The sequence below is a fragment of the Lepisosteus oculatus genome, chromosome 26 (assembly GCF_040954835.1).
Source record: "Lepisosteus oculatus isolate fLepOcu1 chromosome 26, fLepOcu1.hap2, whole genome shotgun sequence".
Taxonomy (NCBI): domain Eukaryota; kingdom Metazoa; phylum Chordata; class Actinopteri; order Semionotiformes; family Lepisosteidae; genus Lepisosteus; species Lepisosteus oculatus.
In genome coordinates, this window is record NC_090721.1 from 4277313 (window position 1) to 4300972 (window position 23660).

General features: G+C 39.4%; 1 protein-coding gene across 10 annotated transcripts in view; it reads right to left on the minus strand.

Moving 5' to 3' along the window:
• Positions 1-23660, minus strand: part of specc1 (sperm antigen with calponin homology and coiled-coil domains 1) — an 86885-nt gene that overhangs the window by 19832 nt on the left and 43393 nt on the right. For all 10 annotated transcript variants that reach the window (XM_069184540.1, XM_069184538.1, XM_069184541.1 and 7 more), the window contains 8 exons: positions 20670-22210; positions 14159-14366; positions 13515-13588; positions 12660-12835; positions 5397-5542; positions 4555-4655; positions 3979-4051; positions 1524-1668 (listed from right to left, as the gene is read on the minus strand). In XM_069184540.1, the coding sequence (XP_069040641.1) occupies positions 1524-1668; positions 3979-4051; positions 4555-4655; positions 5397-5542; positions 12660-12835; positions 13515-13588; positions 14159-14366; positions 20670-22210 (2464 nt within the window). The remainder of the gene's footprint in view (positions 1-1523; positions 1669-3978; positions 4052-4554; positions 4656-5396; positions 5543-12659; positions 12836-13514; positions 13589-14158; positions 14367-20669; positions 22211-23660) is intronic.

Below are 23660 nucleotides of genomic sequence, written 5' to 3' on the forward strand. Positions count from 1 at the left end.
ATATTAGAGAGAACACTGCCTTCGCAGATGGGAGAACACTCTGAAATGTCACGACCAGCAAACAGATTGAGCTGTGAATCACTGTGATGGAAATGTGGGTAATTCCAGAGGGCAGGTATGTGAGAAGGAAGAGAGTCTGAAATTAATTCAATACAAGTTAACGTCATACGACAGTGAACCAGTCCCTGCAGTGTTTAAATGCATCATTCTATCAAATAAAGCAGAGAGGCCAGGGCACAATTTGCATTGCAACAGGTCTACAAACAGATCAGCCTGTCTCTTTTCATTTTTATCATAAAGAAGGCAGACAACAGATACGGCAACATGACTTTTCAGAAAAAACTAATGTACAGTACAAATCCAATATGAATTAAGTAAATAGCTGGTGTTCAGTGTGTAGGAGTTCATTAGTATAGGCAAAAAAAAATCAGTTATATTGTGTGCACAATGGTTTTCCGTGAAAAGTTCGATGTAGTGGTCCTCTTCAGGGTCATTATTTACAATAAAAGAACAAAGTATCAAACAGTTTTGCCTGTCCCTGAAAGTGAAAGATCTTTTTCCCTCTCTATATATTTTATGTCCTAGTAACATGGTGCATTACTGCAACAGGCACTACGCTATATTGGTCTTGCTTATTGGCAGTTAAAGAACTGAGGAGCAGCTTGCCGTACAACTTCACAATAAAGAGGACGGGGGGAAACAGCCTGGCCTAGACTAGAGTCACACTGATAGAAGGGGAGCTCAGCAACATTGTGCTTTAGTGGGTCTCCAACCTAGGTATTGGAGTTAACCTGATTATTCACCCTAAACTGCTTGCTAGTTAAAGATTAGATACAGTTGCTTAAGCAACTTGAGTGATGTAGAACATCCTTCTTTTTCTTCCAGAATATCTATAGTTCATTTATTTCAACAGACAACCTGGTCATTTTTCTCCATTCATCCATTTTCTAACTAGTTGATTCTAATCAGGGTCGTGGGGGAGCCAGAGCCTGTCCTGGCAAATAACAGGTGCAAGGCAGGCTACGCCCTGGCCAGGACGCTAGTCCATTGCAGGGCACACAGGCACAGACACAAGCACTCACACCCAGGACAGTTTTCCCAGAAGCCAATTAGCCTACCAGGATGTCTTTGGAGAGTTGGAAACAAGAGCCCCCAAAGGAAACCTACACGAACCCAGGGAGAACATACAAACTCTACACAGATTGAACCACTGGAATTGTACCCAGGACCCCAGCGTTGTGAGCCAGCAATGATAACCACTGCGTCACCATGACCACCCATCTGGTCAACCGATCATAGTTACATTGTTGCTGGCCTTTAGCACCTGATGATTTAAAGGCTGCCTATAAAACCTGCAGAACCAGGACTGGAGACCTCTACTTTTTGCTTTTGATACCACCTTGAATAAGGAGCTGTCAGAAAACTGCAATGGACCTCTCTTTATCACTGCTGTATTCCACGGCTGAAATCCTCTGTACTTTCTTTATCACGACAGGCATGTTATTGATCCTGAGCTCACTCACCTCAGCTTGCTGTTGGCTTTGGGGTAACTGAGGGAAGAGGTCCTCCCGCTCAGTGCCGCTGGGGTTTTAATGACAGATTCCAGAGAGGGGCTTTTTCTCATCAGGCTGGTGGGTTTCATCTCGTCATTTGACCCTGTCAGCTTGTCTGGAATAAGAAGTTCAAGACGATAACACATGTCTATAATGCTCCTGACCTGGGCGGTGGCCCTGCTTCAGAGAACGGGCTGGTACACTGCACTTGCCACTAGCGCCCTGGCCTTGATAACCCTGCTCCTCTGAGAGCCAAGGCCACACAGCTCACCAGTGCAAGCGGAGCACTGGGAGTCACTGTTAACACAGGCTCACACACACCTTGCAGAGGAAGCTGCTGGGTTTTACCACTGGACTGGAAGACGGATCATATAAATAAGGCTCTCGACTCTTAGTTTTTCTATCTGGTCTCCCTTATTGCTTTTTAAAAAACATTTAAGAAAGTACAGTGGCAAACATATTGCTACACATTGCCCTAGAAGAATCTGTATTTAATTAAGAGCACCTCTTGTATTCAGACATGAGAAGTACATAATTGCTGAATTATGTTTTCTCAGTTTTATTTACTTTGAAGAACCCATGTGGCCAACAAAAAGCTCGGTTGTGATTTAAGGATAAAGATCTGTGAAGTGAAACCTTTTACTAAAGGTTACTGTGAATCACTATCATTGTGGCTTACTTTGTAATATTAAAAAATACTTATCATTTTTCTTCAGTGTGCTAGCTAACTTCTGAGTAATGCATCTATAGATGGACACTGCAGAGGAATTTCAAACAAAAACCCTTTGAAGCACAACCAAAGAAAAACTTCAGGAAGACTTTTTTTGTTGTGATTGTACAATGCTTTACATTTATAGCACAGCACGTCTCATCACCCCGTAATTCTCCTTGAGTGTCTTGAACTTTCTGGACGAGCTGAGTGATTAAATTACTTTGCATTTCAATGAATCTAATTTCGGAAATATTCTAACTGGGCAGACAGCCAAATCTGATGGGAATAGGCTAATAAACACAACAGTGGCTCCCGATCAGCAACTGAGCCAATTAATAGGTCTTAATGGAGTGAGCTAATCCGGGTATTGCATGGATACAGTCAGATTTCATTACATTATCTGTTTCTTGAGTTAATACTTAAAGGGGAGCTGCAACGCTTTTGTTTGCATTTCGCGGTTATAAAGTTGTTGAGTTCATTTCAAAGTACACGGTAACGTGTAACACCTCCACTTCGGATCACAAAACAGATGCAGGTTTCCAGGTATACCGTCATTGTCTGCGATTTAGAACAAGACAACAGAACGGCAGGCGAGGTGAAGCGGCCTTATTACATTGTAAACAAGCGGGCTTGTGAATACTTGTCTTTTAATCCGATAGAAATATTTCTCAATGCACATCTTAATTCAGGTCTTAGAATTATGATAAAAGGATAATTTAAATAGGGAAATTTATTTTTCTATCATGCCCCCTCACTACCTCCCCTGTTTTCATTCGCTGCTTTTAACGGGCAACAATGATAGGAACAGCACCTGCTTTGAGTAGACGTTTTGGTTCAGTATTTGAAATTAATATATTCATCTTTTTACGAACTATCGGGCCTCATATTGACTCCACAGCAGAAAAATTCAGTACCTAATGTTCTTTCTGTTGCAACAAAGCATGTACTTTAAACCATGCTAATTTTTCTACTGTATTAATTTATACATAATGTTATGAAACCGAAACATACAAGGCGACCTTTTTTAAATACTTTAGGGTTGCCGGTTTGAATGAGCGCAACTGAATTGAATTTAACATGTCGACTTCGAGACAGTCTTTCTGCCGAATACTGCTTACCTGTTAAGTGCATGCAGAGCACGTTAAAACATTTCTGGGGGCAATGTCTGCAGCACACCGCATGACTCTCGCCATTAGTGACTGGTGAAGAGGAAGGGCCGGTTCACGTCCCAGGTCTCGCGGAATCTCGCTCAAGCGGTTTGAGACAACGTGGCGACGATGCAGCACTTCCACGAACATCACGATTTTGTAAAGTTTTGCGACGCCCTCAATTCAGTTATTTTGTTACCTAGATTTATTAACCGGTCTGAGAAACTGAGACTGCAGTTCCCCTTTAAGGTTGTGTTTTTACCTTCTCTCTGCAACTAAACAGTTTTGACAAGTTATGTCAAGAGTACAGTTTATTATGGAAATATTTTCAATAGGATATTTCGTTAGTACTAACATAAAAATAGAATGTAGGTCTATCATTCATTTACCACGTATGAAACTAGAAATCCAAAAGAAATTATACCATCGATTCTTTCAATAAATGGTTAGACAAGACCCTCAATCCATTAACTTACTAGCAGTCTGCCAAATCCTCTCTCTTGTAGCCTTTCTTATGTTCTTACAGTATGTCCAATGAGAGTAGAATGAAGTGGACAGCACCTACCTGGATGGCAGAAATCCCCGAGATTAATTCTTTTTTCCACAGCTTTAGAAAGCGGCTTGATAGATGAATGCCTCTAAAGGAAAAACATGTTACTCGCTCATTGATTTCACCTACTGTACCTCCAAGCAACACAAGTCACTCAGCGCAGCTCTTAGCAATGAGGTAACTCTAGGAATAAACCCTCACATTCACTGTGATAAAATTTGTGGGCTTACAGGCTTCATCATTAATTTTGCTTAATGAAAGCGTAAATCTTTGAATGTGTTTAAAATGCATTATGAAAAGCACAGGACAAAGGATTTATAAACCATCCAGGACCACTTGGGTCAAACAATAGTCTAGATCCAATGTTATACTTCCACTGTATAATATAAAATACAATTCTATATATAATTTATAAGCTTTTGCTTGATTATGTTTTACAATCTATGTAAAAGAATAGCTGGACACTAACCCTTAAAGGGGACAAAGTAAAATAAAGACAAAAATCTGAAAAGGATTTTTAAAACGTTTGCTCTTGTCTCTTCCCTTGTGCTGATGGGATGCGTTTCCACAGCTGCAGGATAAGACCCTCACCTGCATTGGAGAGACGGCTGCCGCGGGAGCTGTCCGGACAGGGATCCCACTCAGGAGGCTCCGGGGTGAGGAGTGCATCTGGACCGTGTGCCCAGGCCCTCCTGCAAAGTCCCAGCACAAGACAGAGCTGTTGTGACGGCAGGACAGGCTTTGTTAGGCAAACGCTAAAATGCTCCAGAATAGTTTCTGAAGCCTTCAGCAAAGGCCAAACAGTGTGTGCCACCTCTTCACCTCGTGGCTCGTGACAAGGGGTCATGCCATAGCAACCTCTGGATGGCACTAAGTAACCGTGTAGCTTGTTTTCCAGCATTTCAGGTGTGGTTTGCAATTACACAATGCAGGGCCCTTCACGTTTATCATGTGAGTCATCCTAAGAGCTGCATAGAAACTTCATTGCAATTAATTTGCAATGTACGTGCTTTTGAAAGATTGATATTTTCCTTTGGATGAAGTATAAGGGACAAAACCTGCTGCTATCGATCATAAACAATGATCCTTTCATGCCTCATCTCCCATGATCTTTTCAGCTTTACAAACGCACTACTTCATTCATTATACTAGTATATTTATATAACTTCCCATAACTTTGTGTACCCTGCTATTAGTGAAATCTTACTTTCAACTGTCATTATTTAAATCTCATTACAAATTTGCTTATTTGCTTAAACCCAGATCCCAGTTACCATGAGCTGTTTAGGTTCAGTTCAGACCCATCAGTTCCTGAATCTACTGATGAGCCGATAAGGCACGCACAAAATTGTTCAGTGTTCACCCACTCCTACGTTGAAGAAAAGAATCAGATATATATTTTTAACTGGCAGGCAAAATGAATGGCATCTTACCCTGTAGTGCGGAGTCAAAAGACTTAATGAGAGACTTCACAGTGGTGCCAGACTCGGAGGAAGCAGTGGGTATCTGAGACACAGAGATCCCACACCAGTGAGGGCTTGTGTCAGTGTCCGACGAATAAGCCTCCTCATTTTTCAACCTACAAAACACAAATTTGTCAAACGGTCTATTAGACCTATGTTAAAAATGTGTCCTTTATAACATGCTGCTGTTGTACATCTATCCACAAATGCTACAAGAAAAGTTTGTGGTCACAGGAATCAGGATTTGTCAAAATATCACAATCTCTTATTAACTGAAAAGAACATTTTAGGATGAAAAGGTCCTGTATATGTGTCTAGAGCAGGGGACCCCACTCTGGTCCTCCATGGTATCTATCCATAAGGTTTTACAGATTGTTCTACAATTACAACTTCTCAAGAACAAGGAAAGGCCTCTATGTGGTCAATGAAGCATATGAGTAATTAAGTAATTAGTTGCTCAGGAGGAAAAAACACAAGGAACAGTCAGGCCCTCGAGTGACATGAGGTGCTCTAGGAGCTCTTTTTTAAGAAAAATACTAATTTCTTTGCAATAAACATGGTGAGATAAAAAGCACCTTGATCTGGATTGCACTGGCTAACACACAGGTCTGCCCTAACACATTTGCCTTTTTCAGGGACATTGAGTCAGAAGTGAGCAGAGGTGCAGAGATACAGCCTCAGCTACTTTTCTTACTCTCTTTTCGATTACATATTTCAAAACCCTCACCTAAAACAGAATTATGCAAATTTTCATTTTCCTAGCAATAACAGTGGTAAAGTTTAAACTAAAAAAGTCAAAGGGGTTTATCTGACATCTTTCAACAGAGAGGAATCTAATTTTGCTCTTTAATGTTATTTAATCTAAATTATGTAGAAATATACCCACGGTATCAATTTTCTCCCTTTCTCTAGTTGGGAGTTTCTCATTTGGTTGGCAAATGCTGACATATTAAAAGAAAAGAAAAATCCTTAAATATTTTTTTTTTATTTCTGCAACAATAATGGATTTTGTTTTGTTTGTGAATGACAAATATGTATGTTAGATCATAATGGAACTAACAATAGCAGTGTAATTAACAGGAATTCAGATACAATAGCAAAACAATATAAAACTGATCACTGCAGCTTTTTAGTAAGAAACGTCATTTAGGTGTGAAAAGGATAAAAACAAGTCACATGTTTAAAAAGACTTTATTGACATTAAAATCACATTTCCTAAAAATGAAAAAAAAAACAACATTTACAATTATTTTTCACAAACATGAACTAACCATTATTAAAGAATGAAAATGTCTAACATGGAATATAAACACTAAACTGAAATACATAACTTCAATGTTTTACACACTGTGGAATGCATTCAAAAACTTTAGAAGCTGGCACAATATCTTCCATAAATTTAGAGACAATATTACAAAGGCATTTTTCACAGGGTACATCTTCATTGGTAGTGGCTCCTATAGCAAACTACTACCCTGTTGTTACCAGAAAAGCTGTTTCCAGGCAGACATACTTCGGTATTAACAAAACTGTACACTCTGTACAAATGTTCATTTCTGCTCATTCTCATCTAAAACCTGAGTTGGTTTATTTCTTTTAAAACCCTTTTTTCTATTAAAAAATGAGTATAATAACACTTAGAAGTACAGCCAATAGTGTTAATGTGCAGATGTGCTGAAGGATTTCAATAAGAAGAAGAAATACACTCCTCTTAGTGGCACAGACAACCCTCTGAGACTATGTTTGTATCATTGCCTTTGAGAATCCATGAATTCTCTTTCTTAAATATTGATTTGTAAAATATTCCTTAACGTCCTAAATTCTAAAAAGTAAACTAGCATGGACAGTGCTTAGGTCTATTCAAGCTGAACATGAAGGGGTTTAGCGAATGACAAAATGGTTCTAACATACCACAGTAGGCAACATGTCCCTGTAATTCCTGAAATACTAAGATATTTACCAACAGCTCGCTTTACTGGGATCCTGTTACATTGGGCATCTGGCACAGAGTGGAGCTACCGTGCCCTACGTCATGTTTAATGTAGACTGATGAGGCTCTTAATAATGTTTTCTGTTTTCTTAATGTCTAATACACATAGTAAGTTCAAAGTTTCCAACTTAGATGCTTGTCCAAAATGGGATACGGTTTTGAAAAATTAATCATTACCGTAGTCAGTGTGGTTAATGTGATATTCAGGCATATATCAGATTTTAAGTGTGTGTACTTAAGCCTTACTACTATGCTGTAGGACAAAACCATCTCTAATACATTTACCCCTTTTAAACATGTGCAGTATCTATGGCCTCTGTTCAACACAGAGAACACCTCAATGGGAAGAGTCTTGTCTCTGATGTCAAACTGAGACCTGGTATCTAATTAGCCAGGGGGTATCTGGCCCCAGTGATCCCAACAGGGCTGCCCCTTCTCCTGGATTTGTCACAGCAAATGCTGCGCAGCGTCCTTTCTGCATCAGTGTCAATGTGATCGAGATGAACTCAAGCCTACAAGAACGTTCACCAGGGCAACTGCACACGAGTCCTGTTTACAGCCGCTGTGGGAGGCAAAGAGGTCGTACTCAATACACAATTTCCCACCTCTCCTACACAGTTGTGCTAACAGACATCCTTCCTGTTTTGTTTGTATCACTTCAATTTCAATGCTGCATTGCAAAAAGTATGAAACGTTCATACTGTATATCAACATGAATCCACTACTTCATAATTATGGCAACATATCAGTTTTTAATGTTTGGTCATAACTCTACCTGAGATTGTACTTAAGAGAGGTCTTTGATTAATATCTAAAGCTACTAAATTAAAAAATTCTAAAACCGGCCCAAATACTAAAGAATTAAAATTAAGCTGCAGACTTATTTGAAACTGAATTATGTTAATATTTTAACATAACACATAAGATCAGAAAAGTTTCCTAAGCATTAATGTAAATACAGTACTAATGTTGCTGCATTACTGATGCTGAGAAGATCTGCTTGGTATTGTTAATTAGTTTGTTTCTGTAGGACAATAAATAGCAGATCATCTATTACAACAGCACAACATTTAAAATGATTTCAAGAACCACATAAATAAAAAATAAAAATAAAAGCAAACCCCTAATAAAGCATTGATCCACTTATAACTGTGGCACCAGCTGGTTCTGTCACCTTGCATTGTTCTCTCCAGACATTTTTAACCTTTGTCTTTACCTATCTGTCTTGGCTGTGCTAACTGATGTCTGTATCACATTTAATGTAATCCTAGGAGATTCATGACTTTTATTGCCTGCTAAATGTAATTACTTTGTGCCAACTGATGCCTCTTGAATCACAGAATGAGCAGATATTGTCGAAAAGCAAACGTGAAACACAAGACCTTATCAGCAATACTGCACACATTGCACGTCCTGGATCAGATCGAGTTTCAAAAAAAAATTTCCAATTGAGTTACAAGACCTTCTAGCTCATGGTGTAGTTTGAGTTTCATTATTTTTGTCAGCTCCTGCTGCTGTTCAGCAGTTCTTCAGCTATTTTCATGTTGCACCACCTAGTGGTAAAATGACTTACTACGCAAAGGCAAAGGCAGAACAGTTCGAGAAAATTAGGAAGCAACCTCTAAGAATAAATTAGCCAGGAAATGTAGATTTCCTTATTACATAAAATAAAGGTCAGAAGAAGCATTTTCAAATAATGCAAAAAGACATTCCACTGAGATCATATAAAAGTATTGAATTTATCTGCTATAAAAAAAACACTGTTAGGACATATTTTGTAATGCCATCAAACAGCATTGGAATATGCTTTGCAGGATTAATGGACATATCTTTTACATAAACCTGTAAATAGTTCAGGAATCTAAGGCAAATTGGCAAATCAGGCAAGTCACTAGAGCAGATGATACCGAGGCGCCAGTTTACCAAAGACATTTCTAGTATTAATTGCAACAGAGCTACTGTATACAGAGACAACTATACTACTAATATTAATACAATTAATAACTATTATGGACTGAACTTCTAAAAAGGGTTTGTGATTCAAAAGGTTTTATTACAGCATGTACTTCAACAAAAATATATATTTTTAAACATTTTACCGGATTCCACATTGCCCATAAAACACCTTTATAATCTGATATTATATTCTTCAGACGCTGCACCTCCTCTGCCCCATAAGGATTTTTTTGAACAGATGTGCTCTTACCAGTTTACAGAACACCACTGGTAGATCATTTGTAACTATAAGAACAATTAAACAGCCTCAGAAGTAAGTAAAAACAGCTCCTCATAAAAAACAAACATAAAAAAAATTCAAATAACAGCTTTCATAGATCCAAAATGTATACTAGCTTTGGCAAAAAACAGAACAGTAAAATGTTTTAATTAAATTTTGAATCCAATGAAAATCCACAATATTATGGACAAAAGAGATTTTGTCCCGATTGTACAGGCAACAGAGCTGGTGGCACAAAAGCAGGGATTTCTTTTAAAGCAGAAGAGGTATTTTTATATTGCACATATAAAAATAAAAGCATATGGCTAACACTGTTTCCAAAAACACGATATGGCAAAATTCTTTTTAGAAGATGACCCAACAGGGAAGATTGTCTTCGCCCCAGAACTAACTTGATTCTACGCTGGATCTGAAAGAGACAAAAGACAATGAAAGACTGTCACAGAGGAATCAACTCTACAGACAATTATAAAAAAACATTTTATAAGATATTGAAGTTACTGTACATATTCAGTGCTTACTTGGTTGAATTGTCACAGACATTGAAAGGGTATGACAACCACATTAAAGATGACAGTAGCACAATCAAAAATATTGCCTGATTAATTAAGGCTGCATAAAACAATTAATTATTTGTCCATTTCTAACTAGGGTTTTTTATTTGGAAGAATGTAGAGTATTCTTGGGTTATTTTTATTCTTTTTGGGTTATAACACACAAAGTTAATAAATCAGTTAAACAAAAAAATAGTACACATACATGGTCAATTATACTTGTTTTATACATGTGAGAGATAGTGCACATCCAAACAGTCAACTAATCTTCATGTATGCCACAATACCAAGTAAAGTGAAATGCACAAACATGCTAAAAATCAAAGGTAAATACTTTGGTAGTGTCAGTCAGTGATGGACTGTGAAGCAAAGATTGTGAAGTATCACTCAGTGGCCCATCAGGTGTCAGTGAAGAGGACTATAAAATACAGCACAATTTGTTTTGCAATCTATCAAATGAAGCGAATGAAACCTCCAATTTCCAAAATTAAAAGCAATGGTAGGGAAGGAAATCACAAAAAGCCCAAGCAATGCAATGAAAAGCTTGAAGTAAAGGCCAATGTATTGCTCAGAAATAACTATAAAAGCAAGTATTTGGTTTTGCTTATGTTTCAACCGGGCAGTGTTTAGTGCAGCTGGCAAAAAAACTTACCTGTGTTTTTTTTAAAGAAGTATCATGACAGCAGAAATCCTTAAAGAGTGGTCTCAGGGACTTCTGTAGCTGAAGAAGCAGCACACCGGCTAGGCCGTTGTGGAGAAAAGTAAGCACTGATTTTTTTAGATCTAGTTATTAATTTTCCACTATTGGCAGCACTGGTATCGCTTACAGGCTCACGCACATCTCCAAAAAATCCAAATGATCAATCGCTGCAATAGGCAGACTGTTTGAGACCACTTTTTCTGACGCAAGAATACATACAAAAGCTTCCTCTCATTGCCTATAGGCAGCAGTAATTTCATGCACAGGACATCTCCTAATGTATCTGAGCTGGATGGTGGCACAGAGAAAAGCTGGCACACATGAACAATCAGACGAACAACACAGTCTCATCAGGGCACATCTTAGACAATCAATGTTCCACACAACAGTATTAATAGATTTTCTCACATCTCTCCTGAGCAGATTGGAGAACACCTGGGAGAGGGTATTTGGTCCCAGGAAAGAACCATTTGTCATATGAAATAAATACTGTTGAGTCATGTGTAACAATGGTAAACAGGAAGTTGAAAAGTCACCAACTATACCTGATTGTTTCTGTTTTCCAGGGGAGAAAGGAAGAACCAAATGCCAAGTGTCATTATATGCATTTAAAAAATGTACTTAAACATACAGTATGTATAGTAACTTGGACCCACTAGTCCTGTACAATAACACGTTTTGATTACTAATCAAGAGAGATTCTGAGATTTGTATTTTCAAGGTATTAAAAAAGCATGAATAATCATTTTTTGTAAATTCTATTATTGTATCTTTAAAGTTAGTTTTCTACTGATATCACAAACTTAGCAGTTATGGCCTGGCAGTATTTGGATGAACAACCACTGAAGGGAATCCTTGCAGATAAGCTATATGTAAACTGGCACTTTAAATAGATCAGCAGTTAGTGTATTAATCTAGTTTGTCACCAGAGGGCACTGCATTAAACTGGACTTGAAAAGATCAGCCAGGTTTCCTTCTATGACAAAGAACCTTCCGAATGAAGCTCAAAACCTTGACAATGAAGGCAATTAAGATTTTATTACTTATGATTGATGTTAAATATTTGAAAATATTGTCTATCAAACAGCTCTACAGTAAGAGTCAGGTTGTAAGTAACAATAAGAGATTATGAAAGGGCAGTAATAAGGTTGCAGCTCAACAGAGCAGAATACAGAAGATTACCGCAGGCTCCAAGGAGTCAAGTTAGTAGGGTTTGCAGGACATTGTATTGTATCCAGAATATTTCATCCCAAAATCCAAGGTTTGGGAGCAGAATAATAATTTGTGGAGTGTCAAAAATCTAAACAAATGTTTATTTACGACAGATTTAGCAGTAGTGTCGACATGTTTAACTACTTTGTCACAGATTGATTGTGACAAATTTAAAACATGATACATTCGTACCAAAGCTTTGGTGAGTTTTATGATTTTAAGAAATTAAACTCTTATACCGTTCTTATAAGTTTTATTTATTTTCGAAGTTTGAGCTTTATTTAATAATATGTGTATATTTTATTTTTATTTTTGTCCACTATCTGTGGCTCTTCCTCACCTTAACGGTGCAAATCTTGTTCCTGATATTATCAATGACTCAGAAACCAAACTAATGGCAACACTGCAGACGTCTGTGTGACCTGGCAAGCCCTACTAACCGGAGCAGGTGTGGAGGAGCCGGGTGTTGGTTAGGAGACGAGCGTTAGCAGAGTGGTCAGTGTGTGGTGCTGTCTGTGCGGGCACTGTCCTGCTGACTGACCTGCTCCCCTGCAGCTGCTCTACCTCTCCGGCCAGCTTGGCACTGCGCTCCTGCTCTTCCTGCAGCCGCCTGCGCAGCCCGCGCAGCTCCTGCTGAGCCTCCACCTTGATGTCGTTGGCTACCACCACTGCCGTCTGAAGGTCTGCCTGGAAACGCCGCCACTCCTCGGCATCATCCTGCAGAGACAATTACACTCCTGGTCAGAGGCAGAGCCGCGGAGCTCTGTGCGTTGGACACAGGCAAGTCGCACAACACACAGAAGACACAATTTACAAGAATTCATTACACTCCAAACACAACCGGACCCTGTATAATTCATGCAAACGTCTTCTTATCTTCTGCAAATGTTTTGCTACAAAATAAACACACCAGAGGTTATCTTCAGAAAAGAGTTTGCCTTGACTAGTTTTAAGGGAATGCGAATACTGAGTATTAATCAGTGAAGGGAGAGCTACTGTATTAAACATGTCATATGCTCATTTGTGCATCACAGCACTGACTGGAACTCGGTCATGATGTACAGGAAAACCTAATTTCATATCTGCAATCAGTAGCTTGGGGGGTTAAGACATGATGGTGTAAGCCTTTTATAATTTTTAGATATACAGTATAATTCTGACAAAAACAAACAATATACTGTATACAGGTACCCTCTAGGTCTTTGCAGATTACTTAAAGTGCTACCTTATGGATGAATAAAGTATTTTAAATTTAATTCAATTAGTATAATTGTATTTGTAGACGACCAACTGTCGTAAATAAACTATCTTTATTTATCAGGAGATACCTCTATGAACTGAGATGAAGAAATTAAGATTTACTTGACTATTCAGTAAAGAAAAAATAAAAAAGTACCTTCATCTGTTTGTTTAGTGCTTTTATCTGCTTCTCCAGATCAGATTTCTGTTCTTCCAGCTTCTTGACTTGATCTATAAAGACCAAACCAGATATGACATAAAAGGTTGGGTACTGTGGCAGTAAATTGTGGCGCTGAAGAGCCCATGATGTGTTAAAAGACACAAAGGTAGCAGCTTGCAGGACTCTGACAGATATTTTTTCTTAGTATTAAATAGTAATCTCTCTTGCTTGAATTTCTTGTTTTAAGGAACAGAAATTAAACTGATCTCCAGTTATTGAACTCATCTGAAAACATCTCTGCAGTAAAGGTTATAAGTACGAAAGAAGAATCCTGCTATAAAGGGAAAGGTTGTGTATTGTCTGCAACAGAAAAAGCTATTGAGTAATTTTATAAAAAAAAGATTATTCAAACCAAGAGCACAGCCACAGGTTGAGGGAGTATGGAACCTTCTACTTAGCCACATTTGATATCCTGGTCTCCTGGATTCTTGGATCAACTTAACTACCAAACTACTATTCAAACCTCTTGTCTGTAACTGTTCTTGAAGTGAATAAGCAGGTTAATCGACTTTGAGTGGCCCCTCACTGTTTTAGATGAACAGCAAAAACCCAGAGTGAGACTGCACTTGAAGGAGACCTACTCTCTAGGTCCAGGATGGTCTGGTTGTTGTGCAGTTTGACAGCCCTGTGCTGTTCCACCTGGTCCTCCAGCTCGAAGATGGTCTCTTTCAAGTCCTTGATCTGGGTGTCCTTCTCAGCAGCCCTCTCCTCCAGGCGCTGGGCACTGCTGCTCACCTCCTTCTCCTGGGACGCACACAGCTCCTGCAGTCGCTGGCATTCTGCCTCTGCCTGCACAACACACAGCACACGCCCACGCCCTTGGGTTTAGTCCCTCACAGCACTGCTGGACACTATGGACACCTCAACAAAACTATCTCTCCATTTTCTAACTGCTTCATCCAATTCAGTGTCATGGGGGAGCCAGTGCCTATCTCAGCAAGCAAGAGGTGGAAGAAAGGATACACCCTGGACTGGAATCCAGTCCATCGCAGGGCAGATACAGACACACTCGCACCAGGGCCAAGGAGCCAATTAACCTACCAGCATGTCTCTGGACTGTGAGAGGAAACGAGAGCACCAGGTGAAATCCACAACAAACTCCTGGGTCCAGGACTGAACCCAGGGCCCCAGCACTGCTAACTACTGCACCACCTTGCTACCCCACAGAACACCCAAGCAATATAAAACGAGGAGAGAATTTGAATGTATACTGAGACAAATGAGATAACATCAATATTAGTTTAAACAAAGAACAATTTGATTTGTATACATGGACATTACCTGATGTGGAAAAAAGAGAAAATCATATCTACAGTAATCATTTGTTCTTATCATTTAAGAACAAATTATCATTTAAAAAGACAATCTGGAGACCCATTAATACTGCAGAAATGCAACTTACGCAAGCTGAGTGAAGTACCTTGCTCAACAGCGACATCCCACCTGGGATTTGAACCCACAGCCAGAGGCCAGAGCTCTAATCACTACAGTATGTACCCAGGTTAATGTGCTTCATATGCTAATAAATATTGACAAAATGTCCTTAGGACATAAAAGAACAGATGAGATTGTCAAGAGTAATAGTTTTCAAGTATGGTGTGCCTTCCTCACCAGAGCCTTACTATCCTGGGATGAGCTTCAAAATCAGTTAATTATCATGGTTCATAAACAGCAAAGTGTTCCTTGTAGTACTACTCAGTCTTTGAGCACAGCTCTTCTGCTGACCAGAGTTGTCAGCAATGAAGTTCACTTTGAGAAGCTAATCCACTCCAAGCGACACACCTCTCTTAAGAACAGGTCTGCTGTGGACTGCAGACATAGTGATCTGTTGTGCATACAAGTGGTCCAAAAACCAAAATGCCATAGATTCTTGATCCTGTCCTTTCTGAAGCACAAGTTGTCTTTCTGCTTCTCCCAGAAAATCCTTTCAAATAATCTTGTATTATAAAACAACTGGTTATTTAGTTTTAATAGCTATTATCATTCACTTCATATACTGTAAACAAAGCAATATAATGACCAAATATTTTTTCCTGCCATATATAATAGCACAGAAATTAAGAGAAATTTAAATTGCAATATAGATTTAAAGTTTCAGGTTATAAGCTTCACTAGTGGATAATTAATTGTGAACACTTTGTATACAAAAATCTAAAAAAAAAAGTCAAAGTAAACATACTTCCAAGGTGAAATTATGAATCTCCATAAATAAAAGGGCATCTGCAAGCAATACTGTAAACATAACACAAACTTTGAACTTGAGCTCTTTCCATTACAATATGTCTATGGTTGTAATGTACTGTACATTAGAACAGGAAGTCTTGATTTCCATCTACACCAGAAGGTGGCTCTCTAGATGCATGTGGTCTTAACACTGGAAACTGAAAATACTACAGCTCCATTTCCTACCGTTTCTAACAAGGGAAGAAAGCATCAGGTGTGATGTGGGCAGAAATCATTAACGAGAAATGTACTAAAAAAAGGCCTGATTTTGTTTTTTTTTGTAAAAAACAAAAATATGTATAGTTTCATTAATTAAAACTACATATCTTCTGTATTAAATACATACCTCAAAGCAGAAATTTTAAAAAAGCTGCAAAACATTGGGGAAAATACTCGTTATATGATGTATATTTGAACAAAAGGACTTCAAAAAGATAATAACAGAGCAGGCTCTTGCTGCTAGTTTGGTTGCTAGGAGCTTATCAACTTTAGAATCTCATGAAGCCATTTCCTTAAGCAACCTACAATCAGCTTCAACCACATGGCCTATGATTATATATATATATTGCTTTATTATACCAAATGCAGAAATAACAACTAGAGCAGTGTCAAAATTACGATAAGGGTCACTGTTGTCTGCTCATGTCTGAAAGAGGAAGTAATAGCGGAAGCAATGCACATATAAAACAATGCATGTTTAAACATGCCACTGTCAGACCAATTATGATTCTATGTCTCAAGTTAACATGAGACATTATTTACTGGTTATTATTAAGGCAGTGCTGGATAGCGTGAAAAACATTTAGCCACTTGTTTTTGAAAAAGAGAGAGGTTGTGCTCATATGATGCAATACGTAACATGACATCTCTTATCTCTGTGCAAGCCACAGATTTCCCTCACAACCCGCAGGGAACAGGCAAGTAGGATTAAGCCACGGTGCTGACTTCTTGAAGCTGGAGACAGGCTTAATCCCAGACCGTCAGGTCTGTCTCTGGGCTGATAACTGTGCATCTCCCCCTGGAGCCCCAGACCTGCGCTCACAGGGAGGGAGGCAGAATCATGTGCTGCTGTCCCTTCAGCAGGCATCTCTGCATGGCCACACTCTCGACATTCTTACAAGCATGACGCCACCCTTCTCCTATCTCAGCCCCACCCATCCACATTCTAACAAGCTCTCTGTAACTTGTAATTGTGTAAAACCTGCTAACTCCGAAACAGGAGTTTCAATTTATGATGCAGTGGGGAACCAACCTATTACACGTTCTGTAGAAACCAAAGGAGAGGTCATTTCATTTTAAAACCACAAGAGTGTCTTACAATATTAACGACGACACGGTGGATGTACAGCTCTCATGAGTGCAAAGAAAAAAAAATCAGAATCAGAAATATAAATCTCTGGATATATAAAAGGATAACTTATTAAGACACCATTAGCTATGAAAAAGGCGTTTACGGTAAGTTGACACCATTAACACTTTCCAGACAACGTTGAGAAGAAATTACTACGGCAAACAAAATATTAGGATTTTTAGTTAAAAGCACAGAGTTTAAATTAAGGGATGTCATGTTAAACATTTAGGGGTTTAAGAGAATGTCCTGAGCTGACAGGCTGAAGGAAAAGAACCTCTGAAGTCTGAAATAGACAAGACTGTGAGGGAACCTGTTACAAGTATTCAAAACCCTTGAAAGCTCTGAAAGTCAGCCCAGCGGCCATGAAACCTTGTGGCACAAGTGGAAACAATGTGGGAATGAATTTAAAACCTAGAACAGGGGGGACTTTTTTACTCCAATGAAACTGGTTCCCATCTGGAACAAGATATCCAGGCATGATGTTCAAGCCAATACCCTGGCTTCTTTCAAGAGACCGTCGGATGAAATCTTGGATCAATTATTTGCAAATGACCAAACGGGTAATGGCCTCCTCTCATTCAGAGCAGTTGTTCTGTTCTTATTAAATTGCGGGTCACCAGCAAGATTCAGTTTCCAATTCTCATCTGAATCAAAGACAAGAAGTGCACTTGGTTTACGAAATATTTTAGAAATAGTTTTATTATGCAAAAATCAATTGCTTTTTAAGATGTCCAGTTGTACTTCCACCAAAGATCCTTGACAGTAGGCTATAGGTTATCATTTATCATGTATTATACTGTAAAAAATAAATGTTATGATTTATGGAGTTCAGTGCAAAGTGCATTACTAATGTAACCAGTTTAGTAACTAATTCATTTTCAATAAGACCTAAGGGAAAATGATATTGATCAAAGCTAGACTATGCCAGAAGCATTAAAGATTTATAAACAGACTAGCCAAAAACAGAACAACTCCTAGCCTTATGTCCTGGCGGTTTTGCTCTTAATGCAACTAATTAAATGTACAACACCACAAAACATTTAATCTTTTTAAAGATTAGATAAGTGTACTAATGCAGTTATAGGCAGTGGTACATACCAAAGTTACCAAAACCAGCCCCTTCCAAACCTCCTGTTCCTAATGTTGCTGGACTTAACCCAATCACTTTTACAGTCAAAACAAATGAGAGCTCAAAGAATTAATAGCAGACTGTTTTTGAACATGGAACAGTGAGGGTTGAATATCTGTTACATGGCAAGCTCCATGTTCCCTTTAGTCTGAGCAGGCAGGGAAGAGCTCCAGATTCCATGTCATGCCTCACGCCTTTAGATCTCAACATCAGCTGCTTCAACATGGCATCACGAAGAAAACGGCTGCAGCCTGTCCGAATGTGGAAACTGACTCACGAAGTAAGATTTGTACTTCTATGGTGCTTATAACTGGATATCACTGACCCAAGTTGGACAGGACGACCAGCTAAATAGCCAACTCATGCTGACATTTTTAAAAAAAGAGTGAGGCTTTTTAAGAGCCGCCAAACTTTAAACAAATCCATGTGTTGAGATATTAGCCAAATGTGTGGTAACGTATCTGTGCCCTGTTTGAAAATCTCTTTAAGGCTCTCTGACCGATTCTTCTGAGTCATGGTTTAAACCTCAATGAAATGGGAACGCCTGCACATACTGTATTGTTAAAACACTGCCCCCCATCCAGATGCACTATTTCAAAACATCCACCATCTAAATGCAAAACTGACTCAAACAATATACATCATCACTATATGTAACAAATTGAGTTAGCACTGTGGAAAGTACTAATGGGATATTGCAAAACACCAATTTCTCAAAGAACTCCAGTGCCTGGGTGATTCACAGAGAGCAATGTGCATATTCACAGACTGGTTATTTTATGAAATGCTTCAGGGCATGTTATATAAGAAAGGCATTCCCATGCAATGCTTTTTGAAGATCAATGAGCCATCTAACTGTTCAAACATATTTGGTGGTAACGCAAAATATTTCGTAAATGCTGGAGGAATGCGAGGGTGGAGTTTTCTGGGGGGGGGGATGCATTCGTGTGAACTGGTACATATAATAAATTGTTAATGAAAGAGGCGCAGAATAAGAACAGATTAATTATGTTCCCTTTATACTGAATGGATCAAGTTAGGACATAGCAATCATAAATAATATAGTACCCTGACCTTATGAAGAGGATACAAAACAAACTACAAACATAGCCTGCATTGCATTCATCATCTATGAATACACAACTGCATTCTGCATTCCTTATATACAATTGCAGATATACAAAAAAATTAAACCCATATACAAACAGCCAGATAAAACAAAATCTACAAACAAAACAGGTTCTACAGACAGAAAATGAATGTTGAGTAGTGCCTGCAGTAAAACTGGGATTATTTTTTTATCGGTACTGTTTTTTTCACAGGAGGTGAGAAATTTAAATGTAGGACTGAGTCAGACATATATGGTATAGAAAAATCTAACTGTAAGCAGACCATAATTATGACATAGCTTAGCATATGATTCAGTGACTCACAAACAAAATGACAAAGCAGCCATATTCAGCCTGCCAGGTCAAATGGTTTCATTAGCTATAATCCCCCAGCACTGACAGATCCAAATGACTCTCTCGGAAAACAATGGTGAGTGGGGAATAGCTGAGGCTGACATGGTACATAGGAACCTGTCTGGATTTTTCCAGACCCTGCTTTGTAGGCTAATATTACATCTAATATTAGCTTCTGAAGCACACAAGCCCAGTTTGCAAACAGTGCAATGCCCTGGCTATTTGAGTCATTCCACCTCTGCTAAATTAAAACAAAAGCACTTCCTCTCGTGCTCCAATGTGGTTTCTGGGTGTTGACTAGATGCTGAACTGAAGAAATGGTACATCTGTTCCTACCGCAGTCATCATGGGATAAACACTGATCCTGGAAGATCCTGATGGCAGGAAAACACCATCCCCCTAGCAGTCCAAGAATCCTATTGTACTTCTAGAGGGCCTCTGTTACTCTATGTAATTCCATGCTTCAGCCTCAAAGAGCCTGACTCTCCTCCATGTGATTTCAAATATGTTGCAATATAACTGACTTTGTTCTTTTACCATTCTGCATGAGTCAGTTAGCCTAGTCCTGGCGGCCCTGTATATCTCAAACAAATTGATTATTTTCTTAAATAGCAAGGCCTACTAATTAACAAGATTTCCACTCACTGGCTATATACAGTAGATCCAGCTATAAAATCTGTAGGACTATGATTGCCAAGGATAAAAGTTACATATAATTGCCATCCAGGACAATTATCTTAAAGAAAACGACAAGAACTTAAAGATGATGAGATATGTAATGAATTATTAATGAGTTAAGAAGCAGAACTCAATTTAAAAATTAAGCTCATGCTAAATTTTGCTCATGCAAAAATCAGTAAAAATAATCCAATGGTCCTTGCTTTTGACATAAATGAGAAGAAAAGGATTTCTTCTAAGCTGCCTACCTTAGACAACATTCCTTTCACACGATCTATCTCACTGTTGGCCTTCAAAAGCTCCTGTTTCAGTTCAGTGCAAGACAATTCTAACCGTTCCTTCTCCGAATGTGCTGCCTTCAGAAGGTGCTGTAACTCGGTGTTATCGCTGGCACTCTGCATTGCCTTCAGCTCAGCCACTTTCTGCTTCTCAATATCCATCTGTACCTTCAGCCGTCCATTTTCCACCTTCAGTGCCTCCATACTGGAATTACATTCCTCTAGCGTCCTAGTGATTTTACTGCCGACCTCCTGTTCCTTCTCTATGCGGTTCTGAAGGAGATCTTTCTCCTCCTTCAGGGTCCTGATGAGTCCCTGTGCCTCCTGGTGCTCCTTCTCCAGAGATCTCAGGCTGCTTGTCAGCTGCTGCTGAATGTCCACCAGCTTTTCTCGTTCAAATCTGGAGCTCTCTACCAGCTCTGCATACCTCTGCTCCAGTTCACTGATCCTGGCGGCTCTGGCCTCGCTTTCTTCACTTTTGGATTGCTCCTGCAGTCGCGCCAACAGGCTCTCGTTCTTCTGGACCAGGTTCTCCACACGCTCCCTCTGCTGCTGTAGTGAGGTCTGCAGCAGGCCCTTCTCCTCTGCCAGCCTCTCATTTTCAGCTGTCAGCTCCTGCACAACCTGGTGCTGGTCGGCGAGCTCCTGCAGAGTGGCCTGCAGCTCCTCCGCAGTGCTGTGGTGACTCTCTTCCATCTTCTGGATCTGCTCTGTCAAGCATTCCACAGACAGGTCCCTGGCCTGTGGTGAATTGGGACCCGTTGAGCCTTTGGACTTCCCGGTGCTGTTGCCTATAGAGTCTGACCTAGAGGGGATTTTCTCAAACTCCGATGAATCTGGTGATGGAGAACCCTTGGTTATATCACTGCTGGAAGAGGATAAATTCTTTAAAGTGCTGCCATTGATGGGAGTCCTGGAGGTGTCCAACACAATCCCATTCACTGGGTTTTTAGCAGGGCTGGCTAAAGATGTAGGAGGACTGGCATTTGAGTTGTTGCTACTGGAGAGAGAAGAGTGCTCCATTATGAAGCACTTTTCCTTTAGAGTCTGATTCTCTTCCCTAAGTGCTGCAAGCTCGCGCTGAAATGTCCTGTTTTTCTCACGCATGGTTTTGACCAGGGACTGTATCTCGGCAGGCTGGGCCACGAGACTCTCTAGGTCGAGGTCTGTGCCCTCAGGTGTCACCACATCCAGCATCCCTCTGTCTCTGCAGCGCTTCAGCTCAGTGCGCAGTTTACTGATTTCAAATTCCTTCGCCTTGGCTTCGGCAAGCAGCTCTTTGACCTGACACTCCAGGATTGCTTTGTCATTTGTTTCGCCGTCTGATTTTGCCTTAACAGGAGGGCGGGAGTGCTTGGCAAGTGCTGAAAGGCTGGAAGTGCTAGCACTAGGCACCACTTTCTTAGTGCTCGCGGTCCGGAGCTGGTCTCTCAGTGAAAGTCTGTCTCTTGATATCGTGGTGGGAATCTCCCTGGGGGCAGGAATCCCAGACTTTTTGGCTGAAGGAACTCCTGAAAAATGCAGCACAAACATTCATGTCAGTTTCTGTACTTCCCCATCTTATTCCTACTAATGGAAGAACAATGGAAGAAAAGCATTTAACAATTTTTTCCAGCGTTTTCCAGGATGTTGCTGCATCATGCACAACCTTCTCATAGTCATTCCTGGCATACAGTCTCTACTTTGCAAGAGCTGAGCTACAGCTCTCGGAAAAATAGGGTGTGTTACTGTTTCGTGCAATCTGTACATACTGAAAAGCAGATGAGAAAGAATCTTTAGCAAGTGTCTGCAAAATGGAAACCCAAACCTTAATAGGACAGCATTATTGCTAGTATACTGTAGAGATGGTAAAAGGTAAAGCCGACTAAAGCAGAATAGTTTGATGCCCTGGGAGATAGGGCAGACAGAATGTTTACATCATTAATTGCTCCTTTACTTTTGACACTGCCTTAAGCAATTCATAGCACACCTGGAGAAATGTCAGCACAATCATTTAATGGTACAAAACAGTTACAAATGTTTGAAACTATGCTGTTTCTTCAATTTTGCTTCAATTTCATGTTTCATATACTGTAATAAAGTAGATCAAAAACAATTAGAAGACTTAATCTGGCTAATAAAGTTCAGGAAATATATAAGAGAATATGAGGTAAAAAAACTGAAGGTTCATATTCCACTTGGAAGACATTTATAACTGAAAACTCTGCATCATTAGGAAAATTGATGGTCAAATACAAGAGATTCCATTTTAATATGATCATTTTCATCTTTTATATAGCACAGGAACAACAGTTTATTTTTTCTGCAGGCAAAATACAGACATGAGAACTGGCATTTGAATGGCATTAGTGTGGGCACAACAATATTTGCTTTCCAGGACATTCTAAATTCAATCCATTTGCATAGTCCCACATAAACAGTGGCTTGTCAAAGGTTTTTTTTCTTTATTGCACTACAATAACCAGTATATTGACACAAACACAAGGTCTTATTACCAAGATAACAATAGCTAGGCACACAAAATGGTTGAGTACAAAGAGCCATCAGTCATAGACAAAGGCACCACTGTGTTTTTGTACACAATCAAAATGCAGTACAAAGCCAGCACTCCCTGGCCAGAGAGATAGTGGGGATCCCGGCCCACTCTCCATGATCAGTGCTAGTCACATACAGTCTGATTTAAAATGGAAATCTCTCCCATAGGCACTTTAAACAACTCCCATTGACAGACACTCTGTGGTGACTATCTCTTCATTGTACCGGACACAGGCTGATACATATGGCAAACCTGCACACATTCTCTAAGGGCAGAAGTTTCAGAACTTTGTGAGATGTGAAACTTATACTATCAGGGGTTTCAGATTACAAATACCTAAATCAGAAGTGTTAAAGTTATGCAGATTTTAAAAATTGACATCTTCATGGTCTTGTGGGAATAATTTATCTTTTTTAAAACTTGTT